At 40.4% G+C, this 25437-nt stretch overlaps 3 protein-coding genes across 6 annotated transcripts in view; 1 reads left to right on the top strand and 2 right to left on the bottom strand.

Annotated features, from left to right (window-relative positions):
• LOC134210963 (microtubule-associated protein RP/EB family member 1) overlaps positions 1 to 4390 on the bottom strand; it is a 33719-nt gene extending 29329 nt beyond the window's left edge. The window contains exons 1-2 of one of the 3 annotated variants that reach the window (XM_062687426.1): positions 4237 to 4390; positions 3921 to 4131 (exon numbers count right to left, since the gene is read on the bottom strand). The gene's annotated coding sequence lies outside the window, so the exon portion shown is untranslated. Of the gene's footprint in view, positions 1 to 3920 lie in introns of all 3 variants that reach the window. The other 2 variants (XM_062687429.1, XM_062687428.1) reach the window with 2 other exon arrangements.
• A 10253-nt stretch (positions 4391 to 14643) lies between these two features.
• On the top strand, positions 14644 to 15288 carry LOC134209291 (uncharacterized). The gene has a single exon (XM_062685287.1). The coding sequence runs from the start codon at positions 14644 to 14646 to the stop codon at positions 15286 to 15288; it is 645 nt and encodes a 214-aa protein (XP_062541271.1).
• A 798-nt stretch (positions 15289 to 16086) lies between these two features.
• On the bottom strand, positions 16087 to 25238 carry LOC134210961 (small ribosomal subunit protein eS17). Of its 2 annotated transcripts, XR_009978892.1 has the most exons (4): positions 25087 to 25238; positions 24642 to 24793; positions 16738 to 17123; positions 16087 to 16665 (listed from the first exon to the last, which is right to left on the bottom strand). XR_009978892.1 is itself a non-coding variant. In XM_062687421.1 (3 exons), exons 1-3 carry the CDS (start codon positions 25087 to 25089, stop codon positions 16886 to 16888), a joined length of 393 nt encoding a protein of 130 aa, XP_062543405.1. In that variant the 5' UTR covers positions 25090 to 25238; the 3' UTR covers positions 16733 to 16885. The 2 variants fall into 2 exon arrangements, 1 of the variants encoding a protein (XP_062543405.1); XM_062687421.1 differs by lacking the exon at positions 16087 to 16665 and having other exon boundaries at positions 16733 to 17123.
• Between the last annotated feature and the right edge of the window lie 199 nt (positions 25239 to 25437).

Raw genomic sequence — 25437 nt, 5'->3', positions numbered from 1 at the left:
TTAGCAGTGAGCACGCATATTATCAAAAAACGACGAGATTGGTGCTGTATTTCTCTGTTTTGCGATGAGATGAATATATGTTCAGTGAGATGGAAAATGGAACAGTACCCCTATATGTTGTAATAACAGTAAGGGTCTGTCTCATTTGTAGAATTAAACTTAAAAGTGACAGTTCGAAAATTAAAAAATCACCCCGTTATAAGAATGGCTGGTGCTACCCAGCAATTCCAACAGGACATCGATGGAAAATGATTCGATATCTGTCAAAAGTAATCTTGCTCTGCGAGCAGGGTTATTTGATAATTATTGAAATGTCACTTTTAAGTTTAATTTCAGTTTAATTATCCAATTGAGACAGACCCCAAATGCAATTTGTCGCTGTTGAATGACACATTTTGCACTTTAAAAGTTAAAAACTGCACAGAAAACAGTGGTAATGACTAACATGGCGTGTTCTTAGGGTCTGTCACATTCGGAGAATTAAACTCAAATTAAACTTGAAAGTGACATTTCAATAATTATCAAATAACCCTGCTCGCAGAGCGAGATTACTTTTGACAGATATCGAATTATTTTGTCTTATTGGAATTGCTGGGTAGCACTAGAGGCCTTTATATAGGACTGTATATCAAGGCCTCTAGTAAATATTATTTTTCTTTTCCGGGGAGGAATTGCGACATCGTACGTGTTGCTATATTATGTGGAACGGATGGATCTCGGGATGGATACAAATTTTACGACAGCCGGACACGCGTTTAAAATCTGTATGTGTTTTGTGGACTCTGGACCAGTGGGCACTTCTATCCGAAACCGCAGTTGGGTTTTATGGCTAAATGTCCTCATACGAACTGATCCACGAGCAATGAAGTAAGTACTTTCATCACTTATCGGGTGATTTCAATTCTTAAGGAGCTCATCATTCAAACAGTGGTTCCGTCGTCGGTCGGGTTGCGTCTATCCTTGTGTTGTTTCGTTACCAACCTCTAAGTCAGAAGACCCCAGAGGCAAACGGAGGCAGAGACTCGTCTCACTGGAAGAGAAGACCAAATCATCCCCGTCAGTCAATGTGGTGGGTTCCATCACAGACCGCAATATGGACTAACCGGAGATATCAAAATTTATTAGATTTTTGTGCTGATGGCACAATTATTTTTCCTATTCGAACCGAGCCGACGACGGAACAAAAAACAGCAACCAAATTCAAGTGCACTCAGCTGACACCCGAGGATCAAATTGTGCATGTGCTGATGTGCAAGACCCACAACCAGAGCTTAAAATATTCATCTGCATGAAGCAACTTCGGTCCGAATTTTGACAAACATCGCATGAATATTCAAAACATAGTCAGACGGAAAAATATATTAAGCTCGTTTAGTGGAATGTATTAAACCGTCTAAGACGAATTAAGTACTGTCCATTCAATTCCACCAGTTAATTTTCGTTATCTTTGCAGATACGTATTTCGAGTCGAGTCAAGTACAAGACACTGAAGACGACCACACAGTTGTGGTCGAAATACGTATCTGCAAAGATAACGAAAATTAACTGGTGGAATTAAATGGACAGTACTTAATTCGTCTTAGACGATAGTCAGACGACTACTCCACGAACTCATTCATTCGATTGTCACTGAGTGTGTTTACTATGTGCAGAAAAAAACATAATTAGCATTGTTTATGTTGATGTTTACCGTTGAAAGTGCCTCGCGAATGAAAATCGGATTCAGTCCTGTGTGATAAATCACTTTACTCATTTGAAACGTGTTTAGATTTCAGATAATTTATCAATTTGTAAAATGTGCATAAATATTCAATGACTAATATTCAACTGAATATTGACTGTCCAGAGCCGACTATGAATGTGTCGGAAGTGAACTGACAAATGAAGAAAAATGGACTTCACCAAAAATGTTCGATTATTTTACACTCTGCCCACAACACGAACCAGAAGACACAGTTGCCTATTACGCAGGCACCCTCGTCGCTGTCCGGAAAAGTTGCGGTCACAGTGCATCGCAGTTAGGAGAATCATATGGCGCAAAAGGAAGCTGATTCGGGATCATAATTATCCTAATCAATAACAAATCGTCTTATAATAAGAAAAATACATAAAAGATAACTTATGACAAACATAAAATTGAACTGATAAATTGTAAAATTGCAACAAAAACTGTAATTTTATATTTCTTTTTAATATTCCAATTGTTCCTACATAAATACAAAAAATTGAAGAATTCGGCATCACTGCAGTAATATCGACGTATACACTCGAGTAATAGTGTGCGTATTTTATGTAGGAAACAGTATTATTGAATTGAAATAGGAACATGTACAGGACTAACTGTTTTCGAATATTATTGAAATGGGTGCATGGTGGTGATTATGTGTTTCAGTGAAATACTACTCATCGGGGAGCAAAGTTACAGCTTGTCAAAGTAGGGCATTTTGCATGAAAACCGACCTCCGCTGCTATTATTCTGAACACAGGTGTTATAGGCTAGTTTCGAATTTTTCGCTATATTTCCACAACTGTCCGCTAAACACGTATTTTTTCATACATTTTCACATTAACACATCAACGCATGATGGTTTTTAGATATTTAGATATTAGAAATCCAAAAAAAAAAAAAATTCTGCATACGACCAATTATCAAAGCATTCTAGAAATTATCTTGATGCAAAATGCCCCTTAGACATTAAAATCGTTATATCAAATGACATTGTGCCAATCGTACTTATCCCAAATGACGTTTTATGCCATATGGTTTCCCCTCTTTTGTAATTCTTCTTCTTATTATTCAATAGGTCTTAACTGCAGTATTCTCGCCATCTCCTTTGCTCGCAAGAAGAACTGGAAACTAATATTTTTGTAATATTTGTCTTATATTGTAGGGCTACTGCTCCTTATCTTATAGTTCCTATGTTCATTCCATCAAAAACAAAGCAATAGTTTAATAGTCAATAAATAAAATACGCAAACCTTTTACAATAATAATTGTTTCAGTGAGGTCAAGGAAGCAACATCTTATATTGTAGGGTTACTGTTCCTTATCTTAAAACTCCTATGTTCATCCCATCGAAAACAAAGCAATAGTTTAATAGTTATTAAATAGATTAAATAGAATTTACAATAAAAATTGTTTTAGTGACGACAAGGAAACAACAAAGTTGATTAGTATTGGATTGCTACAGTTTATTACTAAAGTGTGCTAATTAGCTATAAAAAAAATACTTGTTTCTAATTTTTGTGATTTTTTTCATCAGAGACACGGATGTTCACAAAAAGAAGTGAATTGTGCTGTATTTCATTATCTTGCGATGACATGAATATTATGTTTAATGAGTACATTTTTCCTTTTATATAATCAGTACTTCTTCTTGTTTAGTATGACCCATTCCAAGTGGAAGTTGGTCTGTTTCCCAACTTAGAGTGTTCTGCAAAATTTTCTTCATGACTTTTGAACACAATGACCGATCGTGATTATTTTAAATAGCGTTCAACTACGTTTGGCCCCCGTCGAGTGCAACTTGTTGCGAAAATATCGGTAGAGGATTTATTAGAAGATTGGCAAATGTTTTTCGGTTTTTCGTGTGCACACACACATACACACTGACAGACAAACTTGTTCAGTCCGACAAGCTCAGGTGATTGGTATAAAACTCATGGGTCTTCGAGCCTTCTATAAAAAGTTATTTGTTAGTTAAGTTTATTGTACGAGAAAGGTCAAATTATGCAACAGAAATCTGCCAAAATTAGCACCATCTATCAACTTGTTCCAACCTGGATATATTATAATTATTATTCGAAATTATCTGCAAATAACCACCCTAGCTTCCGAATAGATTATTTGCTTCAGTGTATGCTGCCGGAGAGAACCTCTGGTTCACGAAGAGTGTATTAGTACGTGTGTTTAAACTTACTTTAGCAAAAATTTCTCCTCTGCAGACTCAGATCCGTATCTGTCTGTTCCACCGTCGTGTAGGGAAAACGAGAAGAGAAAAAGTCAGAAATTTTCTGCAACTCCACACTTCCGGGAACGAATTCAATCGCTTTTTGGCTGTCTCCGATCCCAACAACCAACGAACTATTCACAATAAATCGATCCTTAATGGGTTGCGGTAACACTAGTCACTAGAAATAATAGGAAAACCACAATAAATATCACTTTTTCACTGCAGAACATCGACCGTACTGCATATCACATTCGGCCGCACTCGAAGCGAAAAAGATACGTACACCGCGAGATGACGATTTTTGCCTTTTGATCGAAGCGAGTTCAGTTTCAAACTGTCGTCGGCGTCGCTCTCACAAACTCTCATGTACCGTCATCGGTCGGACTTCAGCGTATAATGATCACTTAAAATATAGTCTGGTGAATGGAATAACATCCAGTTAAACACTCTTTCCGGGGATCTAAATCAACCTGACGTTGTTTCAGAAAAATATATTAAGCTCTTTTAGTGGAATGTATTAAACCGTCTAAGACGAATTAAGTACTATCCATTTAATTCCACTAGTTAATTTTCGTTATCTTTGCAGATACGTATTTCGACCACAACTGTGTGGTCGTCTTCAGTGTCTTGTACTTGACTCGACTTGTAAGTCGAGTCAAGTACAAGACACTGAAGACGACCACACAGTTGTGGTCGAAATACGTATCTGCAAAGATAACGAAAATTAACTAGTGGAATTAAATGGATAGTACTTAATTCGTCTTAGACGGTCTGACGTTGTTTGATTCAACACGAGAAAAATGGTCATAACTAATACAAAATAAGTGAAATTCGAAATGCCCAAAGCTTTTGTATGGAAGTTATAAAGAAAACAGCGTGCTGCCAAATGGAACGATTTTTTTTTCTTTCCGCCGAACTATGGTGATGTGACTATAATCGATGCGAGTCTACTCTACACAGAAGAGTCGATTTTTGGAGACTTTCGCTGATGTCAAAAAATATAGGGATAGGAATGAAAACTAGACACGGTAAATTTTCAAGGCCTTTTCACGAGACGTTTGAAATCAGCTGTTCTTCTATATGAAAGTGACAGTTTCGGGTTTGCGGGCCTCTTCAGCTATTGTAAACAAGTGCAGTCTCGGCAGTGTCACATGAAAAGGCCTATTTATAAACATGTTCAGATGAAAAGGCCAATCTATAAACATGTACATATTAGTTCTGTCCAATGAGAGCTTGAAGTAGCTCGAAGTTTCTCCCTGTCCTGCTCATGCCCATTTGTTGACAAAAAAGAACGAGCAGGACGGGAACAACTTCGAGCTGCTCATTGGACAGCACTATTGTGGATTTACTTGACGAATGGATTCGAAGGTCGGTTCAGTAAACTGTTTCAAACGTTCGTTTTGCACCAAGGTTTGCAAAAATCAATAAATGTTTGGTAGATGGCCTTGCTTTTTAGTCCTTGACTGTCAAAACAGATGTCAACACATCGGTAAAGAAAGAGAAGTCTAAAGCAGAGTGTATGTAATTAAGAGTGGCGACACTGTCAGAATTGGAACAAAACTCATCTGTCATTCCCATATACAAAATCGTGTTGCAAACAAGCAGGAGACTTGTCAAATGCAGCACATGCCGCCACTCTTAATAACATACACTCTGGTCTAAAGGAAACAGCAAAAAGCACGTGGCAGCTTCGGTTGTTTTGACAGATTTTAATACACCCAGGTTTTTTTTTACGCGGTTGGAATTCATTCATTTCTCGGTTAACCTGAACTTTCACAGGTTTTTAAATACCCCCTGAATTTTCTTTGATTTTTTGTGATTTTTTTCGTGGGGTTTACTCGTTATTTCATTAACGCTGAAGGTCTCAAACGACTAAAACCAAACCGCGTAAAAAAAAACCTGGGTGTATACAGAGTCTATTATATATAGAGTTACGCAAAGAGTGAAGCCAAATCTACCTATTGAACTGTCAAACCGTCTACCTATCGAGCAAAGTAAACAAATGCTTGATGGTAAGGCGGAAGTATTGTTATCGCCTGATGATTATTATGGCGAATTAAAACTCATGAATTGAAATGTATTAGATTTGTTCTAGAAACAGCTTCAAAAAACTTCAATACACCCCCCAATAAAAATGAAAGTTTTCAACATAATAACAAGAGCATCATTCAGAATAAGAGTAAGAAGATCCTCTTTGCGCAACTCTATATAATAGACTCTGGGTGTATATAAAACCCAAATTAATCCACATAGCGGTGAGAATGCCTTTCTCGATTCAATCGTTTGGTTTCGCCTTAGTATACATACACATCATAAATAATTGACCCTTGACCTTTCCCGTCAAAAATTTTTATTCGCTCATTCGATTCTTTTTTTTATTTAAGGTCAACTTTCCCCAAAGAACCCATATTGTTTGACGCTTCCAAGTAATTTGAAAAAAAATAAAACAAAAAATGGAAAAAGTGCTGTTTTTCAAGATTATTTTTTAGATCGGTTCACACGTGCAGCACTTTTTAGGTTTTTGCTTTCGATTTTGTTCAAATTATGACGCATCCAATTGCTACGTTTTGACAAGTCAACACACAACACTGTTGAAACAGGAACTAATTCCTGCTATATATTAGATCCTGCTAATGCTGTCCATACGAAGGTGCAAGTTATGCAACACGTGTGTCATCTTTGTGGTGGTAAAACGGCAGAATATGGTACAATCAGCTATTAGTAACAATTATCTCTGTTATGTCTATAAATTATCTCTGTGAGTCTGTTATGAGGAATTGGGTGAACCCCAGTGGAGACAATTGTGACAGCATCGTCACTTTTTGTTACAAACAGTTTTAATAAATCACTTAAAATAAAGATTTAAAAAAAATGTGCTATACAGCGCACCACTTCCGAAATTAGGCTTAACATATGGAAATCACTTAAATAAAGATTTAAAAAAAATGTGCTATACAGCGCACCACTTCCGAAATTATGTTTAAAATATGGATTGTGAGAAAAATCCAATTTCGATAGCGGCTATAATTCGGTTTTCTACTGAAATTATAATATTTACCTTAACTTTGACTTATCCAGCATTTTACGTGCGGTAATGGCCGCAACAATTCAACTCATTTTTTGAAGAAGAAGAACAGCACCGAGAGGTACTACAGCGAAAAGTCACTCAAGTGAGCAGCCAAGACGAAAAAGACGAGCATCAGCAGATGAAGGAGCATAAGCAGCAACAACGCGACAAACCGCAACAGCAATTGCCCACGAGCCACGGGTGGAACATGGCTTAACAACAGCCGAAGATTCTTATCGCAAAGAGCTGAGTGGAAGAGCTCCACGAGTTCGTCGATAAGGAACACAACGTGCACAAGGGCATCAAGGAGCAGCTGTTAAAGATCCAGAAAGCCCTGGGGTCATTTCATTCATTTTTTCATTTATTTAGTTAACATCTAAACAGATAACACTGAATCAACAATTTGACGCCACAATGCACGGTTCGAGGCCGCATCTCTCCATCCTCGGATACGCCCCACGCTCGCCAAGTCGTTCTGCACCTGGTCTGCCCATCTCGCTCGCTGCGCTCCACGCCGTCTCGTACCTGCCGGATCGGAAGCGAACACCATCTTTGCAGGGTTGCTGTCCGGCATTCTTGCAACATGTCCTGCCCATCGTACCCTTCCGGCTTTAGCCACCTTCTGGATACTGGGTTCGCCGTAGAGTTGGGCGAGCTCATGGTTCATTCTTCGCCGCCACACACCGTCTTCTTGCACACCGCCAAAGATGGTCCTAAGCACCCGTCTCTCGAATACTCCGAGTGCTTGCAAGTCCTCCTCGAGCATTGTCCATGTTTCATGTCCGTAGAGGACTACCGGTCTTATTAACGTCTTGTACATGACACATTTGGTGCGGTGGCGAATCTTTTTCGACCGCAGTTTCTTCTGGAGCCCGTAGTAGGCCCGACTTCCACAGATGATGCGCCTTCGTATTTCACGACTAACGTTGTTGTCAGCCGTTAGCAAGGATCCGAGGTAGACGAATTCCTCGACCACCTCGAAGGTATCCCCGTCTATCGTAACACTGCTTCCCAGGCGGGCCCTGTCGCGCTCGGTTCCGCCCACAAGCATGTACTTTGTCTTTGACGCATTCACCACCAGTCCAACTTTTGTTGCTTCACGTTTCAGGCGGGTGTACAGTTCTGCCACCTTTGCAAATGTTCGGCCGACAATGTCCATGTCATCCGCGAAGCAAATAAATTGACTGGATCTGTTGAAAATCGTACCCCGGCTGTTACACCCGGCTCTCCGCATGACACCTTCTAGCGCAATGTTGAACAACAGGCACGAAAGTCCATCACCTTGTCTTAGTCCCCGGCGCGATTCGAACGAACTGGAGTGTTCGCCCGAAATCTTCACACAGTTTTGCACACCATCCACCGTTGCTTTGATCAGTCTGGTAAGCTTCCCAGGGAAGCTGTTCTCGTCCATAATTTTCCATAGCTCTACGCGGTCTATACTGTCGTATGCCGCCTTGAAATCAACGAACAGATGGTGCGTTGGGACCTGGTATTCACGGCATTTTGAAGGATTTGCCGTACAGTAAAGATCTGGTCCGTTGTCGAGCGGCCGTCAACGAAGCCGGCTTGATAACTTCCCACGAACTCGTTCACTAATGGTGACAGACGACGGAAGATGATCTGGGATATCACTTTGTAGGCGGCATTAAGGATGGTGATCGCTCGAAAGTTCTCACACTCCAGTTTGTCGCCTTTCTTGTAGATGGGGCATATAACCCCTTCCTTCCACTCCTCCGGTAGCTGTTCGGTTTCCCAGATTCTGACTATCAGTTTGTGCAGGCAAGTGGCCAGCTTTTCCGGGCCCATCTTGATGAGCTCAGCTCCGATACCATCCTTACCAGCTGATTTATTGGTCTTTAGCTGTTGAATGGCATCCTTAACTTCCCTCAAGGTGGGGGCTGGTTGGCTTCCATCGTCCGCTGAACTGACGTAGTCATCTCCTCCGCTGCCTTGACTTTCACTGCCTGTACTCTCAGCGCCATTCAGATGTTCCTCGTAGTGCTGCTTCCACCTTTCGATCACCACACGTTCGTCCGTCAAGATGCTCCCATCCTTATCCCGGCACATTTCGGCTCGCGGCACGAAGCCTTTGCGGGATGCGTTGAGCTTCTGATAGAACTTGCGTGTATCTTGAGAACGGCACAGCTGTTCCATCTCCTCGCACTCCGCTTCTTCCAGGCGGCGTTTCTTCTCCTGAAAAAGGCGGGTCTGCTGTCTCCGCTTCCGTCTATAACGTTCCACGTTCTGCCGGGTACCTTGCTGCAGCGCAACCGCCCGCGCTGCGTCCTTCTCCTCCAGAATCTGTCTGCACTCTTCGTCGAACCAATCGTTCCGTCGACTTCGACCCATATACCCGACGTTGTTCTCCGCTGCGTCGTTAATGGCTGCTTTAACTGTACTCCAGCAGTCCTCAAGAGGGGCCCCATCGAGCTCACCCTCTTCCGGCAACGCTGCCTCGAGATGCTGCGCGTATGCAGTGGCGACATCAGGTTGCTTCAGTCGCTCTAGGTCGTACCGCGGCGGTCGTCGGTACCGAACATTGTTGATGACGGATAGTTTTGGGCGCAGCTTAACCATCACCAGATAGTGGTCAGAGTCGATGTTAGCGCCACGATATGTCCTGACGTCGATAATGTCGGAGAAGTGCCGTCCATCAATCAGAACGTGGTCGATTTGTGATTCTGTCTGCAGTGGTGATCTCCAGGTGTACCGATACGGGAGGCTGTGTTGGAAGTAGGTGCTACGAATGGCCATATTCTTGGAGGCGGCGAAATCAATTAGTCGTAGGCCGTTTTCGTTCGTCAGCCGGTGAGCGCTGAACTTTCCAATAGTCGGTCTAAACTCCTCCTCTTGGCCAACCTGAGCGTTCAAATCTCCTATGATGATTTTGACGTCGTGTCTTGGGCAGCTGTCGTACTCACGTTCCAGCTGCGCGTAGAATGCGTCCTTATCATCATCAGTGCTTCCGGAGTGTGGGCTATGGACGTTGATTATGCTGAAGTTGAAGAACCGGCCTTTGATCCTCAACCTGCACATTCTTTCATTGATCGGCCACCACCCGATCACGCGCCTTGGCATATCGCCCATCACTATGAAAGCTGTTCCCAGCTCGTGTGTGTTGCCGCAGCTCTGGTAGATGGTATGATTACCTCTAAACGTTCGCACCATTGATCCCTTCCAACAAACCTCCTGCAGCGCTACGATGCCGAATCCACGGTCCTTGAGCACATCGGCGAGTATGCGTGTGCTCCCGATGAAGTTGAGAGATTTGCAGTTCCACGAACCGAGTTTCCAATCGCTAGTCCCTTTTCGTCGCAGTGGTCTTCGCCGATGGTTCCGGTCCGTACTCTCTTGTTGATTGTTCGTTGCTTATGATTTTTTAAAGGCTGGCTTGCAGGGCCTGACACCAAACCCCTTAAATTTCCGGAGGACCATTCCTCCTTATTTCCGGTGGACCATGGTGCACAGTTTCACTTAGAGTCCCTCGCTGGCACTCGGACGATGATCAGCCTAACATGGAGAACAGACGCTGTTGTGAGCCGATCCTGACATGGAGAACAGACGCTCAATAAGATTTGCACCTCCGGAGAGGAGCAAACCCCCCCTTCCCTGTCAGCATACGACCATAGTTCCCACCGGGGTTGGTTACCCGATCTTCCCTAAGGTTGCTCGTATCCCGGCCAGCACCGCGGGGAGGTAGGGATAGGAGTTGCTGGGTAAGAGGCTAAGGACCGCGAGATGGGGTCTATTTTATTCCTTCAGGTACGCGAAGTACCAATGGTACGCTTTACCCAGCATTTGCCGTGCCAGCCCTGGGGTCAGCAATGACAGATTGGAATAATCTGACGCAGAGAGTAGAAAATGCCGAGAGCGAGCTGGCTACAGCAAAAAACGCGGCGCAATTACAGGAAACACCTGGATTGGTCCCTGGAGGACTTGGCAATAACGGAGAAAAGAAGCTAGGGCGGCCGGAAAACACACCAGTATCTGAGCCTAAAAGGCATAGATCCCCGCCAGGAGACCAGCGACCAGGAAACTCCAAAAAAAGGGGAGGCTCTATACAAACAAATGGTTGCCGCACAGCCGGACCAAGTCATGACGGCAACTTATGTCGAATTCGTTTTTAAAAAGTTCCAACCTAGGTTGGAACCAGTTCCAACCTAAGTGCTGTCAAAGTGTTTTTTTATTCGCTCAGGTTGGAACTAGGTTCGCACTAGTTCCAACCCCAAAGCTGTCGGGTTCGCAAATAGAGGTAATAAACTATAGAGGACGATTGTCGCTGCGGTTCCCTTTGTTATCATCCCCAAACATGTTGGGTACCTATCTGTCAAAACGTACTGATTTTTCCTTAGTTGACATTTAGTGCCCTATCCTCGCCAGCAAAACATGTTTCGCCAGTGACGACAGCGACAACCTTCCTCTATAGTTTATTACCTCTATTGGTTCGCACTGTGTTGTTTCACGGTTTCGCACCGGGTTCACCAATACAACTGTACTTCAACTGTCAAAACCACGTGGGTGGGTGGGACTGGGCGGAATAAACAAGCAGAAGGGAGAAACGAAACTGTCTGTTTATTAAAATAAAAAGCGCATTTAAATTTTTTTTTTTTTTTGGAATTTTGTGATATTTGTAATTGTAGTTTTAAATGAAATTAATCCAGTACTGTTGTCTAGATTCAGTTTTTAAAATAATTGTTAGGGAAGTTATGTATTCATAAGTTCATTCAGGTTTTCGTCACATTTTGGGTCCTAAATTAGGTCGGTGGATGGAATTATGTAGTTTGGGAATTCCCCTTGAAACCCGTTCACAAAATCCGCTAGGAATTGTCAGAAAAATATAATTGAGGAATACCGAATAGAAATATTTATTATGCAGAATTTCTTTTGAAATTCTTCCAAAAACTCTTTCGTGCGTTTCAGAATTTTCTTCGGGAATTCTGCCAGAAATTACTTCAGACATTCTTTCAGTAATTCTTTCTTGAATTTTCAGGCATTCCTCCATATGTTTTCCAAGGGATCCTTTCGAGATGAATTCCTTTGGAAATTCTTCTAGGAATATCTTTGAATACTGTTCCAGGATTTTCTCTGGAAGTTGCTTCAGGAATTAATTTGGAAATTCCTACAATAATTCCTTCAGGGAATCCTTCTGAAATACATGAACTTACTCGAAGTTTCCTTCAGGAATTGCTCCGCAAGTTTCGTACATTAATTCACTACCAGAAATCCACACATATTTATTGGCAAAAATCCATAGATTTAACTTATGATGTATATCATCGCACACATAATCATTCTACACGCGAACTACTTATAAAATATATATCCAAATAAACTTTATGTGTGGTCTCGAATAAGCAATTATTTAATTTATGTGTGGTTCTATATCGATTATATTAGGAATATTGCAAAAATTTATAACGGCTACACATATATCTTATATAGATATTTTTGGCAGTGTTCCCCCGGAAGTACCTTGAGCAATTCCTCCGGGAGATTCTTGAAAATTGAAAATGCACGGGGCCCGGAATCTGTCGGAAAATTTTCCCGAGGTGTGATGCTACCTTTATCAGGAGAGGTAGCGAGGAAAAAAAATTAGCGAATCCTGGAGAATTTTTATTTTATTCTTCTGAGAGTTCTCCAAAAAAAAATTTTGTATAAATAGATGAATTTTTGTAAAATAGAAAATCTCTTCTACATGAATTCTATACGAAATTCATGGTATAAAAATGTGCACGGGATTATTGAATATAATTAAATAGGGGAACTTTTCCGATCTCCATCTCTTACTTACTTACTTTATGGGCTACAGCACTTCGATGAACCTACGCCGAATGGAGTATTCCATCTCACTGAACATAAATATATTCATCTCATCGGGAAACAAAGAAATACAGCACCAATTTCGTCGCCTCTTTTTGCCGACATGCGTGCTCACTGCTGGATAAAATCACAAAAATAATAAACAATCCAAATTCCTTTCCATTGCTTTGCTTTTGATGGGATGAATATCGGAGCCATGAGATGAATTCCAGGAGCAGTTCCCCTATTTATATCCGCCCAAAAGTAAATTCCACTATCCGAAAAAATCAGTTCACGCACTTGAACATATTTATTTATTTATCATGATCTGATTAGTCAAGGCCAACGCACTGCCAGTGCACTGGATGTCCGCGATCATCTGGATCATATAGAGCTTGCTGACGTTAATCATCTTTCTCTTTCAAGTGCATAGGCAGAATAGGATTTGTTTTCATCGGGAAACGTTTCCCGATGAAAACAAATCCTATCCTTCCCATGCGCTTGAAAGCGAAAGATGATTAAACATCAGCAACCCTTATGTTTCGAATCAAAACAAACACGATGCTACGCACACCAACATATCCAATGACAGATGGAACTGAAAATGTTTTTTTATTCAGGTTTCGGGTTGGCACTGACCCAGGTTTAAAAACGAATTCGGCATTAAGGACCCCTTGACAGGTGGTTCAAAAGATGACGAAGAAGAGCCGCAGCAAAATAGACGAGCGGCAAAAAATCACCAAAGAAGAAGAAGGGTGAAGCACTTCCACTTGTGGTGAAGGCAAGCGAGGAAGGGTATTTGGAGGTCCTGCGAACAATAAGGACAGCTTCGGAACTGAACACTGCCAAAATATCTATATAAGATATATGTGTCGCCGTTATAAATTTTTGCAATAGCTCCACCCTAATATAATCGATATAGAACCACACGTAAATTAAATAATTGCTAATACGAGACCACACATAAAGTTTATTTGGATATATTTTTTATTAGTAGTTCGCGTGGAGAATGGTTATGTGTGCACTGATGTACATCATAAGTTAAATCTATGAATTTTTGCCAATAAATATGTGTGGATTTTGAGTAGTGAAGGACTTCGGCGCAGATGTACAGAAAATCAGAAGCACACGGGCGGGTGACATGATCTTTGAGCTGAGAAAGCACTCCAAGAATAAGAGCTCATCATATAAGGAGCTAACGGATAATGTGGTGGGCGAGTGGGGCAGCCGTTGCACTAACCCTAGAGGTTGGAGTCTACTAGAAGCACTTGCCAGGCTCAATGTAGACTTGATTAGTGAAGGTTCGACGAGCACATATCGAAGGGATGGCAGATGTTACCTTCTGCAGTCCTGCCTTAGCAAGGAACACGAACTGGAGAGTCTGCGAGGACTATACACATAGCGATCATCAAGCAGTCGACAACGATGTAGAAAGCCAAACGGAGATTTGCCTGCTAGACACAGTCGGAAAACTCCTTGAGACGATCGTCCTTACCAGGCTGGCGATCCACACAGAAGGTGCAAACGGATTATCTAGCATGCAGTTCGGGTTTCGGTAGAGCAGGTTCACAGTTAACGTCATCCGGATAGTCGGCGAAGCAGCTGAAGCAGCCAAGAAGCAAATAAGGAGAGGAAACCGCTACTGCCTGTGGTAACCTTAGACGTGAAAAATGCGTTCAACAGTGCCAGCTGGGAAGCAATAGCCAGTTCCCTGTACGGGATGAGGGTTCCATGATACCAATGCAGAATTCTGAAGAGTTACTTCGAAAATAGATCGTTGATCTACGAAACACATGAAGGCCTGAAGAGAATAGGCATAACGAGATGTACGATGGGCTATTGCAGCTAACACTATCAAGAGGTGTGAAGATCGTTGGGTTTGAGGACGACGTGGCTCTCATGGTATTCCGAGAAACAATAGAAGAGGTGGAAGTACGCGCAACGCAGGCGATAGAAATAATAGAAAACTGGATGTGCGGAAAAAAGCTGCCATTGGTTCATCACAAAACTGAAGTGATGATGATCAGCAACCGAAAGGCAGTACAGCATAGTACGATTACGGTTGGAGAAGTCACCATCGACTCGAAGCGAGAGGTAAATCTTGGGGTAATGATCGACGACCGGCTCAATTTCAATACCCACGTCGATTATGCTTGCGAAAAGGCAACTAAAGCGATCACAGCGTTGACCAGAATCATGTTAAACAGTTCTGCGATTAGTATCAGTAAGAGAAGACTCCTGGCCAGCGTATCTACGTCAATTCTCAGATACGGAGCTCCTGTCTGGGCGGCTGGTGTAATCACGAGGAGGAATCTGAATCGGCCCAATAGCACCTATACGCTGATGGCCATAAGAGTGGCAAATGCATATCGTACCATATCGATGGATGCGGTTTGTACCATAGTAGGAATAATCACCATAAACATTTTATTGGAGGACTGTGAGTGCTACAGACTGTCGATTCGATGAGCAAGTGGCAGCTGGCTTGTAACAGTAGCTCGAAAGTAAGGCTGACATATCGGCTCATTCCGAACCTGTCGCTGTGGGTGGACAGAAAACACGGGGAAGTCAACTTCTTCCTGACACAATTCCAGTCGGGTTATGGATGTTTCAGGAAGTCTCTGCACAGCTTCGGACACGCAGAAACCCCCCTATGCCCTACCTGTCCGAACTGCGAGGAGACACCGGAACACGTGTTTTTCGAATGTTCAACTGACTGCAAAACTCCAACGAGTTCAAAACAAGTTCCCGAGGATGATCCTCAACACCCCTCCCAGGACCCGAGCTTCTGGGTTCCACCGGCTGGCTGGTATCAAAACACTTCACGAGCGCTTTGGTGAGTGTAACGATCGGTTTAGGGCCCATTGCTTAGCTTCGGATCAGACCGGTATCAGGACGCTTGTTCCAATCTAGGTTATCAAATATTAATGTACAGTAGTTAGGTTATCGAATCGAAGCAAACACCATAACTGCACCTATTTATAGGACTATTTGTAGTATCATTAACAAAGAAACTTTATAGGGGAACGGTTCGGCACTTCATCCTATAGCTCCTATTCCCATCCCATTAAAAACAAAGATGAAAAGGAATTTGGTTTGTTTCTTATTTTTGTTAGTTTTGTTACGCGTGTTAGCAAAAAGAAGCGACAAGATAGGTGCTGTATTTCTTTGTTTTGCGATGAGATGAATATATGTTCAGTGAGATAGAAAATGGAACAGTTCTCCTATGTAACGCAGCGAATGATAAAAAATATGGGTGCCATCCTGTTGCTTTACGTGTACCTCATTGTACGTACAGAAATCACAAATCATATGTCTGTCTATAGTGTGTGAGATTTTTTCATTTCTTTATATATTCAATCCTCGGATTTCCTGGGCATATGAAGCCAGCCGATAGGCTGTTTTGTACGCCTCCCATAGATCTTCCTGCTAAACAGCTAAACTAAGACGAGTGGAAGCTTTGGAGACTATCCATTAATTACTAACTAGAAAAACTATAGAAATGGGCGTAACAGCCAAAATTTATTTCTGCTGATACTGCTGATACTGCTATATATGTAGATGAAGAATCAGAAGAAATAAATTTTGGCTGTTACGCCCTTTTCAAATGTTGGTCTAGATATATCGACTACAACTTTTCAAAATGGCGATACTGTTTTTCTAAATAGTGGTTCTCACGTCGCTTGTGAGCTCATTTGAGCCCACCCATGCAATCCAATACCATTGATGAAAGCAGCGAATTCTTATCCTTCATTAAATGGCGTTGGTGGGCACGAATTAGCCTACCGACGATGATTGTTGGCAAAAGCTGTTTCGCCCTTTTGAAATTTTGGTTCCGATATATACCTATATAGATAATAATAATATAATGGAAGGATGTGTCATCGGATACAAACAATTCAATAGAAAATTATTTACCTTGTTATCATCTATATTTCCTTAACTTGCGAAGGATCATATACTTTTGCATACAATACGATACTCTCCTTGCACAGATGTTTAGATTTGGGAAATTTTAGAACAACATCCCAGTGCTCCCCGACTTAATCAAGATACTTGCTGAAACTTAGTTGCGTCGGTTGTAACCCTGTGCGGAAGGATTCGTGACTTGGACGACAATGTTGTTGAAGTCCAACTGCTTCAACATCTCCTTGGTCTCGGGATCAACTTCGATGATGTCCTGCTCCAGAGCGGACACTTCCGGCACGTAGTTATCCCTGCGTTCACGTTCTTCTTCCTGCAGCTTGATGGAAATACCACGCACCTGGGAGTGACGCAGACGCTTCATCAGATGTGTCACGAAACTGCAATTATAAACAATGGTTTAGTGTACATGACATAGCATTGATTGGGCTCGATTAAGCATCTTGATATTGAATGCACATTTCAATAGTCGAGTTGACCACTCACTGGATCTGATGTACCTAACTTTCAAGTAAGGTACACTGCCTGTAATCGCACAATTGTCTCATTTTTGCTGAGTTTCCTATTCATACTGGACAAACATGCGATTATAGCAGGGCTGGTAGCGACCAATACCGCTCAAAATAGTGACTTTAGTGACCAAAGCTGACGAAAAAAGGGACCAAATAGTGACTTTCAGTAGCAGAAAAAGTGACAAAAGTTGAAAAAGTTGCAATTTCGATGAGACGAAATAAGGCGTTTTTGGGTCGAAGGAGATTTTTTTTCGTAATTTGTAGCGGAAACCATCTTTCACTCACCACTCTATCATTAGTTTATTAACTCAGAAAAGAAACGAAAATCGTGCACGCTAACTTTTGCCCTCTCTTTTTATCCCAAGGAATTTTTACTAAATATCGGTCAAAAGTAGGACTACTAAAAACTATGAGTAGTCCTGCAAGCAAATCAAACGTTTGCGCCACTGGAAGTGAGCGAAACATAGTTATCTATCACTCATAAGACCTGTTTTTTCCCCGAAAAATGATTTCTAGGCAAAAATCTGCGTGAATGAAGAATGTTCTCGTGAGAATGAGTGAAAGTTACGATCACTGGATAAGCTGAACACCTACTTAAGAAAGATGCAGATTTGGTATAATAGGTTTAGGAAGTTTTTGGAATTTTTAGTGCGAAAGGAACATCAGTACGGATCGTTTTGGTAGAAAACGAAACAAAAATTATGAAAATTTAGTTACAACGAACCTGGGATTGAACGCTTGACCTCCTGCTTATAATACAGGACCGTCGGGCTCATCTTCAAATTCAAAAGTTATCAAAATATAACGAATCTAACAAAATCTAAAAAAATCACGATTGGAATCTTTTACATTTATGCTATTTGAAATGTATAAATTATCATCACAATATATTTTAAAAAATTCCAAAATATTGATCGAAGTGGATGTTGGGAGGGAAAAACGGCTTTTTGCCTTTCTTTTGTTTCATGTTCTTACTTTGGGGAGCATGAGTTAAATCCCATCAGAATCATGGCCCAAAGAATCGCTCATGATTCGCATCGCGATTTGCCTCATCGCATGATTTTTACGTGTTCTTCATTGTTTAATGCAGTGAATTAGCTTTTTTCGCTTAAAACAATGGCTAATAAATGCATATATTTTTGTTTATACGCCTCGAATCCGTTTTGACGCTTTTAAGAGCGAAATCATTTTTCGGTGAGTGAGCGAGGCGATGCGATTCTGTCCGAGAAACTCAAGCGCGATGCTCCCCATACAGAATCGCAAGCGAGTGGGCTCGTCCATGAAGCCTCGGTGATTCTACCAACACTGGTTACAACCGTAATTGTTGCGTCTGGTGCAAGATACAATCATTCTTTTTTACAATAAACCATTAAATCTTAAAAATAAAAAAAATAAAAAGAAAACATCGACGAAGAGCAATGGATTAATGCAGTTACGCCCCTATGATTCTAAGCACGAGGTTTGTGATAAAACAATGTTCTGTTATAAAAAAACTGATAAGCACGTTTGTTTTAGGTATGGACTAAATAACAAGCCAACTATTGGTTTCCCGCCAATAGTGCATTTGATAGGGGAGACTGGGCAGACTTGATCCACTTTCTCATTTTCGATGTTTCTCAGCGCATGCAGTTTTCAAAATTGGGGAGACTTTATCCCCTTTATATAATATCTATATCCTTTCCCGTCAAAAAATTGCATCTTGTTTTATTGTTTCAATCGATTCTTTGGCTTATTTAAGGTCAACTTTCTTTTTTTTTTCAACTCTCTCTCAAGCTTCTAACTATTTTAAAAATCCAAAACAAAAGTTGAAAAAGTGCTGCACGTGTAAACCGGTCTAAAAAATTCACCCGCTGTTCGTTCAAAATCGGGCGAATTTTAGCCCAATATTGAAAAACAACACTTTGCTTTAAATTTTAAAAAATATTTAGAGGCGTCAAAAATATGGGTTATTTGGGAAAGTTGACTTTAAATAAAATAAAGAATCGATTGAGCAAATTGAAATTTTTGACGGGAACGGTCAATTAGCTACTGGTGAAATGCCAATAAGAGCAGCGAGTAAAATGGCTGGCGAAGCTTCAGAGCGATCATTTTTCCAAGATCCGTAATTTCATTTCCGCCATGAACAAAGCATCATCCGACTTATACATAAAGCTTCATTAAAAAATGGTCAATAGTTTCAAAATAGTTGAAAATAGTGACTTTTTGCGAGAAAAAGTGACTTTAGTGACTTGAGGTCGAAAAAAGAGACGTCTTTTTAGTGACTTGCCCGAAAAAAGTGACCAAGTCACTAAAAAGTGACCCGCTACCAGGCTTGTTATAGGCAGTACAGTGGGGTAAGTGGGTAAAGGAAATCGCATAGTTCATGTTCTTTAAGTAATAAAAGTTGAATATAATATACCTAAAAATTGATGATATTTATGACATAATAAATCATGACGAGCTCGGTGGTCTAGTGGCTACCGCTTCTGCCTTATAAGCAGGAGGTCGTGAGTTCAATTCCAGGCTCGTCCCTTTTTCTTCTTTGTATTTCTATCTTAGTTCTTTCTGTGTTTCACGTTCTACCAGAACGATTCCTACTGTTAAACCTTCAACACAACAATCCAAAAACCTCCCGTGGCACCTATGAGAGGTCGTAGAGTTCTCTGCATCTTTCTTAAGTAGGTGTCTAACTAACCATCCTTCCCCTTCCTCAGCATTCGCAAGCACATGGCCAGGACAGATCTCGACTATTGGAGAGTGCATTGCTTCCATCTAAGAGATGGTGATTAGTCCCAAATCAATATCTGTGGTAACGGATGAAAGTGTTGCTACTCTCATACAATAGTCTTGGCTTGTACCACCTACGAATTTGTGCGAAATGCTCAATGCTAATGCTAATATTTATGACATAATAAATCATCTATCCAATCTTTCTACGCCTGCGAACAAAATTTTTGAATAATATTCTTAGGTTAAAAATTAATTGTAAAACCAAAAATTTTGCCCCACTAATGGGGTAAGTGGAAAATTGTTTTCCAATACACGAGCACATTTACTGTTCATATATTCCATGCAACCATAATTATATTGAATAGAGCATAATTATTGTAATCTGTTGTGACGCTTTTTGAAAGTCAAAGCACTAGGCATCTGGAGTGACTTTATTAAATGATTTTAAATTTTCTAGTTTTTGTACTATTTGAAATCTATTTTTTTTTCTATTGTGACTAACATTACTTTCCATTTTAGGATTATAGTTACAAGAAAATTTTCTTGTAATATTCATCAATCTTGGAATCATCAGGGTTGTGCTTCATGAATAATCCACTTAGGATTTCAGTAGAAGAATATCAATAACAAATGGATTAATTTTCTCAATTTAGGCTAAATAAATCATAGTTATTAATGCAGGGCTGTTACAAAATAGTCGAATTCCAATCCGCGAAATCCGCGACTAGCAAATTGAAAACCGCGACTGTAAAAACAAATCCGCGACAAACAAAAATATGGTTTCTTACTTATAATTACACGTTTTATAATTTTAAAATTTTTCAATATTTTTGCTTCTAATCTATTAGCATATTCATCAATAGAAAACAAAATGAAAGAACATTCACTTATTTATGTAATATATAAAACTGTATAGTATATAAGATCATTTTTTTAAAAGCAAGCGATTCTCTACAGAACTCTGCAGAGGTCCGAGCAAAGCCTGACGAATCTGATTTAAAAGCACTCATGCGAAATGAAACCAGAGGTGGACAGGAACGATCCTAAGGCCTGCGATTTTTTAAGAACTTGGATAATATTCTCGATTTGAAAAATGATGTCATTAGCACTACGTATGAGATAATGGATGGGTATTGCTTAACAACACGGCAGACTCGTTACGTTGTTCATTTGCCGGAAGAGCGTCAAGTGAAGATAACATGCACTAGACATCGCAGAAGAGGCCATAGGCTTCATGGTAGGCCACGTACACGATGGCGTTTTGCCATCTATAGTGAGCATTACAACGTCGTATGTGCTATCCATCGTAGAATTCGTTTGGAGTCTCAAGACTCAAGTTCAGTCAGACAGTTTACTGCAACTGAGTAATCACGAACGAACTCTCAATGGATATAAGAACAGCGAGGAATTTTGAAGCGAAAGTAATGGAACAAAAACTAGCCTAACAAAAAAAGTTATTGGAATGCATAATAGAACAAAGGATGAATACTGAATGCTTTGAATGAGATGCCTGCAATAGTGTGAGTCATTGAGCATGGTACAAAACTAGACGCAACTGATGGTCGGCCAATTAAAAAACAACCTCTCGTTCAACCGACGATATTCGGATTTCTGAATATCGCCCCAACCATTGAAAGACAGTCTGATCCTTTCTCACAAAGAGAAAGGTCGAATAATCCACAAAGATTTTCGGTTCTATACTATTCCCCAGAAAACCGTTCCCCAGAAAACCATACCCCAGAATTCCATTTCCCAGAATGTACCATTCCCCAGAAAACCAATCGCCAGAATGTACCATTCCCCAGAAAGTCAATCCCCAGAATGCACCGTTCCCCAGAAAACCATTCCCCAGAATGTACCGTTCCCCAGAAAACAGAATATATAGATAAACATGATTTCATTTTCTTGTTTTCTTACAAACATCATCACAAGACCATAATTTAAAATCATTTGTCTTGATGAGTTGGATGTGCAATGGCCATTGTGGTAATTATTAAATTATTAGAATCTATAGTTTCAAATACAATGTGTCTTTTGGCATAATGACCATAAGGTGCTCGCCAGAGTAAGGTTCCTGTGAGAGTAAACGCGTCTACGCGACGTCGCGCAAAAATTGCACGCAAAGGAATAACAATCAATAATAAGGAGCTGTCAAATCATATGGACGCTTCGTTTCCCACTGCATTTCGCGTCTACTTTGGCCGCACCCTTATCGCGATGTGCGATGCGACGCGACTCACGCAAAGGAATAACAATTATTATCAATGAACTGTCAAACTGCACTGTCGCGTCACGTCGCATAGCATGGTCACGTCTATTCTGACTTCACCCCACAACAGAATTTTTTTTTTATTTTGAAGCATGCCTTGATTGAGGAATGAAATAGGGACCCACGCATTTGCCCGGAATAAGGCAATTAAGTCAATGATTCCTTCTTTTAAAACGCGCATTTACTCGGAAAAAGGCAAATGAGTGATACATTCTTTTGACTCACACATTTGCCTGACATACGCCTTCTTTCAAATCACGCGTTTTCAAGGAGTGTAGCAAACAAGTGGATGATGCCTTCTTTTGAAACATAAATTTACCCGCACTAATAAAAATCTACAGTTTCATTGAACAAAATAAAAAAACAAATACTGCCGTTACACGCATAACTGTCCCATGTACATGGGAATGCCCGTTTACTATAAGCATTTGCCGGAAATAAGGTGAATCATAATTGAACGAGCCATTCTTTTTATTCCAGTTTTTTAGTTGCCAAAATCCTTTTTCTTCATTGCAGGAATCTTTTTAAACGTATGAAAAAAATTCTGGGATATGGTGCATTCTGGGGAATGGTTTTCGGGGGAATGTTTCATTCTGGGAAATGGTTTTCTGGGGAATGGTACATTCTGGGGAGAGGTTTTCTGGGAAACGGTTTTCTGGGGAATGGTTTTCTGGGGTATGGTTTTCTGGGGAATGTTATAGAATCAGATTTTCTGTTTGGCAGCTAATATTGGCGAGAATGGTCAAAATGTGGCAATTGAAAACCCATTAGAAATCCACGAAATTTCAGCAAAAATCGCGCCATTGACTCGCACTAGCGACAGGATGTGTGTCTTTTAATTTGTTGGCTCAACGCTAGTAACATCATCGGATTGGTTTAGCTTTGTTTTTCAGAGCAGTTCTGCTGTGCGGTATATTGAAATCCTAGTAAGAAGATACGTTTTAAAATAACTTTAAGCCAGATTTGCCAGTTTAACAATATAAAGTAAATGGCCTAAATCCAAAGCGAAACACCCTGCATGGTACAAGGGCGTTGAGCAAAGAACTTTAAAACCACTATGGTGCAAATGGACGTTTACTCATAATAGCAATAAACATGTTTCTTAAGAAAAATCGAGAACGGAGTTTTAACTAGCATGAAGACACACAAAGATTCATTTCCAAGAGAATTGTTTATGCTAAAAAAAAATCAAAATCAAGTTTATGGTGTATAAGCCATAATCATATGTTACGCGAGATATTACCTTCCACGTTATAATCAACAACTATTATTACGCATTGCAAGAAAAATTTGGAAGCCGAGAAAATTGAATCCGCCTCGAATGAATATTTTCCGGGCTAGTGATCAAAGGTGGCTAATGCTAAATTTACGATGTTTTGTTTATATCTATGTTGTCATTTCTACATTCAATTCAATCTAAAAATAAGGACATAACATGTCCTAGCGCTCAATGAGCTCTCTCATGGCCACTGCGAGTTGTGGACCTTGCCTAGGATGCGGTGAAGTTGGACAGAAGAAGGAAACAATTATGAAATGTTGCTTGTATTAGCAGGTCCTTCCAGCCAGAGTGATAGTGTGTCGCTCGAAACTTCCAAATAAATATTTCATTGGTGAACAATCAATATCAAATGTTGAGGAGCACAACTATGGTAAAATTGATTTGATGGCTTATGATTCCAGTCTTTCCATGTTTATGCACACCCGCAAACACGCCATTCAAATCATGGACTTCATGACAGTTGATTAAAATATAAATAATGTTTAGTTCAACGCACACTATGCACGATTTGTTCCATGCGGGGATTGCCCTCTGCGCGTTATTTCCGCGTAGCTATTCAAATTTTTCTTTTTCTCCGTAATACAGCTTTAGAATTAAACGGTCTCAAACAGGTCCGTGACCTAAGTAAAAGTCCTGTAGCTGGTAGGCTATCGTAACAAATAAATATAATACTTAATTATTTCCGTTATAAAGCGAACGAAAAAAATTGTTGATTTGAAGATGAAGGAAATTATAGTCTTCCAGTCCAAATTTGTTGCCAGAGAAAAATATCAATGCCAAAACTTGAAATGGAAATAACATCAAAAAATGAAGAATTATTCTTCCCTCATTGTAGTAGTTTAACTGAGATGCAAGTAATATGGGTTCTGCTAGGTGAGTCACAAAGGTCGCAAAAGCTTGAGAACCTATGACCTATGGAATCTTTACTATTGAATCAATGAAAAAAATTTCAATATTATACATTTGTTCCAATACATTCATGTTTTTTTCGCTGTACATTCGAAAAAACGACATGATAAAATATTACAATATTGAATACAAAACGGCGCTAACTGTTGCGATTTGTAATACTACTCAGCGTCATTAATTCGAATCTTATTATTTGATCACTAAATTACTTCAAACTTACCCGGCAATTTTGTTGCGCAGGGGCTTGGTAGGAATGATAGCCACTTCTTCGACGATGCGCTTGTTTGTGTGGAAATCCATCGTCAGCCGAGTGTAGTACTTCTCAATAATGACCTTAGAGGCCTTCTTGACGGTCTTGGTACGAACGCGACCCTAGAAAAAAAAAAAGCGGTCATCATTCAAATAGTTACTATTCGCGGATGAGCAAATCGGTAAACAGATCCGGCAGTGTTCCGATATTTCCTTATAACCTATGTAAACGAAGTGAGTTTTCTTTTGACCGACACCACAATAGATGCCTCACAAACAAAACTTATAAACACTATTTTTCTCTCACTTGTAGTGTACTTGTTACAATCACTCGCCGGAACACTACCTTCACTTACGTTTTTGCTACCATTTCATAGGATTTGAGTCACAGAACAATCCAAATTTCAATTATTTACCATTTTGGCTCAAAGTTTTGCTGCTGTCGTTCACTACGAAAACGTGAGGAAAAGGGATCAATGACGTCACGTCCTTCCGATGCCAAATTTTGACAGCTGTCACAATGCAGAGCTGCCAACAGAAAGAAACCAAACTGTCACCTGTGCGCTCCCTAGTGGTTAAAACAACACGAATGAACAATTTTTGTATATGGTTAAAATCGGTAGGGCATCGTTCAAATATTACGTTCCACGTTTTGCAGTATTTTAGGATCAATTAGTTTGACAGGTAAAACTTTGGAAGAAAGTTCGGTTCGGAGGTCCCGACTTCCGGATCCGGATTCTAAAAGTTAGTGCTACGCCAACAATATA

This window comes from Armigeres subalbatus, chromosome 2, assembly GCF_024139115.2.
Source record: "Armigeres subalbatus isolate Guangzhou_Male chromosome 2, GZ_Asu_2, whole genome shotgun sequence".
Classification (NCBI taxonomy): domain Eukaryota; kingdom Metazoa; phylum Arthropoda; class Insecta; order Diptera; family Culicidae; genus Armigeres; species Armigeres subalbatus.
The sequence above is the reverse complement of the archived record's forward strand: the minus strand, read 5'-3'. Positions and strand labels throughout refer to the sequence as shown.